The sequence below is a fragment of the Triticum urartu genome, chromosome 2A (assembly GCF_056163025.1).
Source record: "Triticum urartu cultivar PI428250 chromosome 2A, HENAU_Tu73, whole genome shotgun sequence".
Classification (NCBI taxonomy): Eukaryota; Viridiplantae; Streptophyta; class Magnoliopsida; order Poales; family Poaceae; genus Triticum; species Triticum urartu.
In genome coordinates, this window is record NC_141874.1 from 79,569,838 (window position 1) to 79,577,655 (window position 7,818).

Below are 7,818 nucleotides of genomic sequence, written 5' to 3' on the forward strand. Positions count from 1 at the left end.
TTGATGTTCCTTCTTGACTTCTACCTCTGCTGATTTCAGCATTGCAAATACTTCAGGAATGGTCTTTACCATCCCCTGCATATTGAAGTTCATCACAAAGCTCTTGTAGCTTGGTGGAAGCGACTGGAGGATTCTGTCAATGACCGCGTCATCCGGGAGATTAACTCCCAGCTGAGTCAAGCGGTTATGTAACCCAGACATAGTGAGTATGTGCTCACTGACAGAACTATTTTCCTCCATCTTACAGCTAAAGAACTTATCGGAGACTTCATATCTCTCGATCCGGGCATGAGCTTGAAAAACCATTTTTAGCTCTTCGAACATCTCATATGCTCCATGTCTCTCAAAACGCTTTTGGAGCCCCGGTTCTAAACTGTAAAGCATGCCGCACTGAACGAGGGAGTAGTCATCAGTACGTGTCTGCCAAGCGTTCATAGCGTCTTGGTTTTGTGGGACGGGTGGATCACCTAGCGGTGCTTCTAGGACATAATCTTTCTTGGCAGCTATGAGGATGATCCTCAGGTTCCGGACCCAGTCCGTATAGTTGCTGCCATCGTCTTTCAGCTTGGTTTTCTCTAGGAACGCGTTGAAATTGAATACAACGTTGGCCATTTGATCTACAGGACATATTGTAAAGATTTTAGACTAAGTTCATGATAGTCAAGTTCATCTAATCAAATTATTAATGAACTCCCACTCAGATTAGACATCCCTCTAGTCATCTAAGTGTTACACGATCCAAGTCAACTAATCCGTGTCCGATTAACACGTGAGACGGACTAGTCATCGTCGGTGAACATCTCCATGTTGATCGTATCTTCCATACGACTCGTGTTCGACCTTTCGGTCTCTGTGTTCCGAGGCCATGTCTTCACATGCTTAGGCTCGTCAAGTTAACCCTAAGTGTTTTTGCATGTGTAAAACTTCTTACACCCATTGTATGTGAACGAAAGGATCTATCACACCCGATTAACACGTGGTGCTTCGAAGCGACGAACTGTAGCAACGGTGCACAGTTAGGGGAGAACACTTCTTGAAATTGTTGTAAGGGATCATCTTATTTACTACCGTCGTTCTAAGTAAACAGGATGCAAAACATGATAAACATCACATGTAATCAAATAATAATAGTGACATGATATGGCCAATATCACACAGCTCCTTTGATCTCCATCTTGGGGCTCCATGATCATCCTTGTAGATCGTCATACTCATCGACATATAAGTCGTGATTCCTTGTACAAGAACATGATCAATCTCATACATCACATATATCATTCATCACATCCTTTTGGCCATATCACATCACATAGCATACCCTGCAAAAACAAGTTAGACGTCCTCTAATTGTTGTTTGCATGTTTTACGTGGCTGCTATGGGTTTCTAGCAAGAACGTTTCTTACCTACGCAATGACCACAACGTGATATGCCAATTGCTATTTACCCTTCATAAGGACCCTTTTCATCGAATCCGATCCGACTAAAGTAGGAGAGACAGACACCCGCTAGCCACCTTATGCAACTAGTGCATGTCAGTCGGTGGAACCTGTCTCACGTAAGAGTACGTGTAAGGTCGGTCCGGGCCGCTTCATCCCACGATGCCGCCGAATCAAGATAAGACTAGTAACGGCAAGCATATTGAACAAAATCAACGCCCACAACTACTTTGTGTTCTACTCGTGCAAGAGAACTACGCATAGACCTAGCTCATGATGCCACTGTTGGGGAACGTTGCAGAAAACAAAAAATTTCCTACGGTTTCACCAAGATCCATCTAGGAGTTCATCTAGCAATGAGTAATTAGATGCATCTACGTACCTTGTAGATCGCGAGCGGAAGCGTTCAAAGAACGGGGATGATGTAGTCGAACATGACGTGATTCAAATCACCGATGATCTTAGCACCGAACGGACGGTGCCTCCGCGTTCAACACACGTACGGAACGGATGACGTCTCCTCCTTTCTTGATCCAGCAAGGGGGGAAGAGAGGTTGATGAAGATCCAGCAGCACGACGGCGTGATGGTGGATGCAGGGCGTCACAGTAGCAGGGCTTCGCCTATACTGCGAGAGAGAGACGTAACGGGGAGAGAGGAAGCACCAAAGGCTGAGGTATGAAGTCCCTCCTCTCCCCCACTATATATAGGAGGGCCAAGGGGGGGTGGTGCGCAGCCTAGGAGATCCAATCTCCTAGGTGCGGCGGCCAGGGGAGGTTTCCCTCCCCCCCAAGGCACCTCGGGGTGCCTTCCACCACTTGGACTCCTCCGTGGTGGAAACCCTAGGCGCATGGGCCTAGTAGGGCTGGTGCCCTTGGCCCATATAGGCCAAGGCGCACCCCCTACAGCCCATGTGGCCCCCCGGGACAGGTGGCCCCACCCGGTGGGCCCCCGGGACCCCTCCGGTGGTCCCGGTACAATACCGATAACCCCGAAACTTGTCCCGATGGCCGAAACAGCACTTCCTATATATAATTCTTTACCTCCGGACCATTCCGGAACTCCTCGTGACGTCCGGGATCTCATCCGGGACTCCGAACAACATTCGGATTACTGCATATACATATCTTCATAACCCTAGCGTCACCGAACCTTAAGTGTGTAGACCCTACGGGTTCGGGAGACAAGCAGACATGACCGAGACGACTCTCCGGTCAATAACCAACAGCGGGATCTGGATACCCATGATAGCTCCCACATGCTCCACGATGATCTCATCAGATGAACCACGATGTCGAGGATTAATCAACCCCGTATACAATTCCCTTTGTCAATCGGTATGTTACTTGCCCGAGACTCGATCGTCGGTATCCCAATACCTTGTTCAATCTCGTTACCGGCAAGTCACTTTACTCGTACCGTAATGCATGATCCCGTGATCAACCACTTGGTCACCTTGAGCTCATAATGATGATGCATTACCGAGTGGGCCCAGTGATACCTCTCCGTTATCCGGAGTGACAAATCCCAGTCTCGATCCGTGTCAACCCAACAGACACTTTCGGAGATACCTGTAATGCACCTTTATAGTCACCCAGTTACGTTGTGACGTTTGATACACCCAAGGCACTCCTACGGTATCCGGGAGTTACACGATCTCATGGTCAAAGGAAAAGATACTTGACATTGGAAAAGCTCTAGCAAACGAACTACACGATCTTTGTGCTATGCTTAGGATTGGGTCTTGTCCATCACATCATTCTCCTAATGATGTGATCCCGTTATCAATGACATCCAATGTCCATAGCCAGGAAATCATGACTATCTGTTGATCAACGAGCTAGTCAACTAGAGGCTTACTAGGGACATATTATGGTCTATGTATTCACACGTGTATTACGATTTCCGGATAATACAGTTATAGCATGAATAAACACAATTATCATGAACAAAGAAATATAATAATAATGCTTTTATTATTGCCTCTAGGGCATATTTCCAACAAATACGGGGGCAGAGGCGGTGGCCGTATCCAGGAGGGATGAAGTGCTCCGGCACTTCGTCTGATGGCGTCGGAGACGGCTTCCGCGGTGGTGCGCCCGTACGCGCTGGGCACGATTCGAACCCATACGGGGGCAGAGGCGGTGGCGCGAGTTCGCAAGGGAACATCTCTTCTTCTCCGAGGAATGGCGCCGATGGACCTCCAAGGAGCCAATCCATCGGAGGGATGGTGAAGACAGATGGCGGCGGAGTCGTTGGTACGATGTAGTCGTCGGCGACGGCCGGAGCCGGAGCCGAAGGCCCAGCATGGTTTGCAGCGGTGGTCGGAGCCGAGGGTCCAGCCTGGTGCACCGTTGGTGCTCGCCCATGGAGCGGGCGGTTGCCTTGGCGTGCGTACCCATGGCGGCGGTTCTGGCGGTGGTTCCAGGCGAAAAAGCGGCGGCGAGGGCCACTCCTTGCGCCAAGTCCTTGACGGCAACGGCGACTTGCAGCACGGTGGCGATGGGTGCATGGACAGCGACGGTTCTCTCTCTGGAGGAAGCGTGCAATGGCGAAAGCAATCGACGGCAGGTCCCTCCCTGCCATTCTTACCTTTCTTGTGATGGCTCTCTGTCGCTCTCGGCAGAGCGAGTACTGATAACGTATAAAGTGAAAAAGTGATTTTTCCAGAAGTAAATGATTCTCATTGATTGGGCACTATATATACAGGGAGCGGTTACAAATTTGTGAGAGTATTTCTAACCGCAAGCAGCGGTTGCTAATGCGTGAGACATAACAGTAACTGCACTAAGCAGTTGCTAACATGAGAGAGGAAGTACAACTGCTTCTAGCAGTTAGAGAATACATAGTCGGTTCCTAAGTCGGTTCCTTAATTAGGACTTGATAATTAGTAAATAATCAAGTGCTCTAATTCTATTCCTAACAGGGCTGATAGAGGGCCCAGTCAACTGCCCAGTCAGCAGTTGACTGGTCAATGTTGACTGGTCAAAGGCCCGTGTGGGACCCATGTGTCATTGACTGAACAGTTAAATGATTTAAATTAATCTAATTAAATCATGGGGCCGAGCTGTTAGTACCTAATAACTCAATTAAATTTAGCTATTAGTTAATTAACTAATAGTGCGGGGTGGGGCCACCTGTCATTAGGCCAACTCTAAGTAATTATAAAAAAAACAGGGGCTAATCCCCATCGAACAGAGCCGGCCCCTTCGAGCGATGGCTCAAAGCCATGGCTGGGACGCGCGGCCGCTACAGAGGAGCACCGGCGGACGGTGCCCAGCGCGCGGGGCGGGGAGCAGCGCACGGCGCCGGGCCGCAACGGCCGGAGGCGGCGAGCAGCACTCGGCGCGGTGTCGCGCGGGAAGCAGTGGGGCGGCGGAGGCGAGAGGCTCGAGCGGCAGAGAGCATGCGGGGGAGGCGCGGCCTGGGGCGCGTGGCCAAGGCAGGGCCTTGCCGTTGCCGGAGCTAGGCGTGGCGCGACGGGCGTCGTCAGGGGAGCAGCAGAAACAAGCGGCAGCAGCAGCAGCAACAGCATCAGGCAGGGCAAGTAGCAACGGCAGTAGCATCGCAGGAACTGCGGGAGCACGTACGCAGACGCTGAACTACGGCCATGGCAGCCACCTGTTCGTACAGGCGATACGACGAGGGATCTGAGACCGGGGTGAGGGGGATTCGGAGGAGCAGCTCACCGGGGAGGCACAAGGGGGCCCGGTGACGGCTTAGTAGCTGCAGGCTCGCCGGAATCGCCGAGATTTGTCGGCGACCCGAGGAAGAAGAGGGCGGCGTCAAGGGCGATGCAGGGGCTCCGGGCTCGAGGTCGTGGACGAAGAGGAAGCAGAAGACGATGGCAATTCTCCTGGTGCATTCCTAGCCAGCGGGGAGGTCAGTGGCCGCGCGATGACGATGGCCATGGCAGCAGCAGCGCTCGGCGTCAAACAAATCGCAAGAACGAAAGAGAGGGAGAGCGATTGGGCGGCTAGGGTTCGTCAAGGGAGGGAGGAGGGCGTCGGGGCGTCCTCTTATCCACAGGGAGAGAGCGGGGATGACCGCCACGGGACCAGGGGCGCCATGGGATGGCCGCCACGACCCCCCCCCCCCCCCCCCCCCCCCCCCCCCCCGCCTCCTGTAGCGAGGTTGGGGATGAGGTGGAGGTGGGCTGCCCAATGTTGTTAGACGGGCCAAAGTGCACAAAGGCACTAGAGCCCATTAACACATAGTAGTTAGGCCTTTCCCTTTTATTTATTTTACACTGATTGCAGAATCCGTTTGTAATGTTTTGAGCTGTTAATTGGTTTTTGTAAAAATGTGGAACTTGGCCACATAAATACATTACAATATTTGGCACTACCACAAAAAGTTTGGTAGGAGATTGAATTGATTTGGATTTTTCACAAATGGAGAAGTATAAGAAAAGGGTGATTTGGAACTATTTTAATTTCCAAGGGAAATTAAATATCTCAAATGATGTTGAATCATTCATGAAAATTAGTTAGCGAATATCTTCAACCCACCGAACATTTTTACTTGACAGTTTGAAGAAATAAAAATTTGACTTGTTTTTGGAATTTGAATTTGACATGTGTTTGAAACAAGTGGGTTTAGCAAGAGTAACAGTGGTGACATGGCATCATTAACAGAGGATTATTGTAGTTTAATTATCCGGGCATCACAGCTACCCCCCCCCCCAGGTACCCCGTCCCGTCTAACCTTGACACAGACGACCGCCGGGTCTAGCCCTTTGACTTTCACCGGACGGAGTTTGACCGGTGGACCTTTTCACCTGGTTGTCATAGCCCAGCCATAGCTACACCCCCCAACACAGTCCCGGCATAACCCACCCCAAGATTCCCTCCGCGTCGGCCCGAGGTGGCCGTTTCCCCCCTACGGGACACGGCGGCAGCGACGCCCGGCCGTGAGGGGGGGCACACCCCGGAGCCACGTGCTGGGTGCCTGCACTGCCACCATGTTTCCACAACCGTAGGAGGGCCCACCGCAACACCTGGCAGCATTGCTAACCCCCCCCCCCACACACACACACACACAGGTACCCCGTCCCGTCTAACCTCTCCGTGACACGACGGAAGCAAGGCCCGTGTGGGGGCAATCGATATATTTTTTCTGTACATTTAAGGCACATTTAAGTTAATGAAATTAGTTTTGGAAAAAATAAAAAATAAAAAGAGAAAATAAATAAAATATTAAAATATTATTAGAAATCTATGCCGACGGCTTAGCTACGGCCATGGAACGGTAGAGCCCTGGATCGATGACGTGGCGTAGGGCGGGGATTGATGACGTGACAAGATCCATGGGCCAAGCCTATGCCAACGGCTAGGCCGTCGGCATAGATATGCCACCCCACGGGACCGGCGAGCGACGCGGATCGATGACGTGGTGGGCGCCGCGGATTGATGACGTTGGCATAGCTATGCCGACGGCCACCGTTAGCCCGTCGGCGTAGCCTGACACCGTCATACGGCCGTCGTCCGCCCGGGTAGACGGGGCCGACGGCCTGCCCTATGCCGACGACCGTCGTAGGCATATTTCTTGCGACGCCGACGGCTGATCTATGCCGACGGGTGCCATTGGCATAGATTGATATACACCGACGGCCTTTCTACGCCGACGGCTTTAGCTGGGTCGTCGGGATATGTCCATCTATGCCGACAGCCCCTGTCGGCATAGGTTTGGCCGTCGGCATCGCAAGTTTTTCTGGTAGTGCACAACTGGGCTAGAGTATAAGTTCTCGATTCATAGCATCAATTACAGCTTGTGCATGCACAATTAGATGGTTTGATGCTCCGATGAAGAAGCCTTTAGAGTCTCGCACAATGGCACCTGTGGGACCGATTAAGGTAGCCTCATCAAAGGAAGTGTTGACATTCAACTTCACCATGTACGTCCTTCAGTGGCCGATCGTAGGCATGTCTTCCAATCCCAGTATTCTTCTTTATTAGAGCCGACTCAAAAATAGTTGTGGGCTCCGTAATTGAGATAGTCGATCTCTCAGGGGACTGAACTCGCTCACCGTTCACTCGTTTCCTTCTTTCCCACCAAACGTTCCAAGTACAAACTACAATCAATAGTTTGAGTTGTTCATGGCCAAGAACAGGCGATTTGTGGTTTGCATCACAAATTAAATGTTTCAGCGACACTTGCCATGCTGTATCAACTTGCAACACTTCCTTAATTAGTGGTTGCAGTCCTAGGGCTTTCCGCGCCCAGAGCGCGTCACGTGTCCTGGGGTCAAGCAGCCCCCCGATGGATGCCTGATGAGAGCCTTATTCTGGAACATCCGCGGTTTCGGCCAAGATGGTCGACGCCGCCAACTCATTGAATACATGCGAACCGAGCGTATTGACATAGTAGCCATCCAAGAAACG

At 51.3% G+C, this 7,818-nt stretch overlaps 1 protein-coding gene across 1 annotated transcript; it reads right to left on the minus strand.

The window, feature by feature from the left end:
- Positions 1-1,529: 1,529 nt before the first annotated feature.
- LOC147983900 (uncharacterized) lies at positions 1,530-5,546 on the minus strand. Its single transcript, XM_087543208.1, has one exon. The coding sequence runs from the start codon at positions 4,019-4,021 to the stop codon at positions 3,332-3,334; it is 690 nt and encodes a 229-aa protein (XP_087399334.1). The 5' UTR covers positions 4,022-5,546; the 3' UTR covers positions 1,530-3,331.
- Positions 5,547-7,818: the final 2,272 nt, after the last annotated feature.

Bases quoted from the DNA above. Each gene is read 5' to 3' on its own strand.
- LOC147983900 (XM_087543208.1), bottom strand. From the start codon at position 4,021: ATGGCAGGGAGGGACCTGCCGTCGATTGCTTTCGCCATTGCACGCTTC.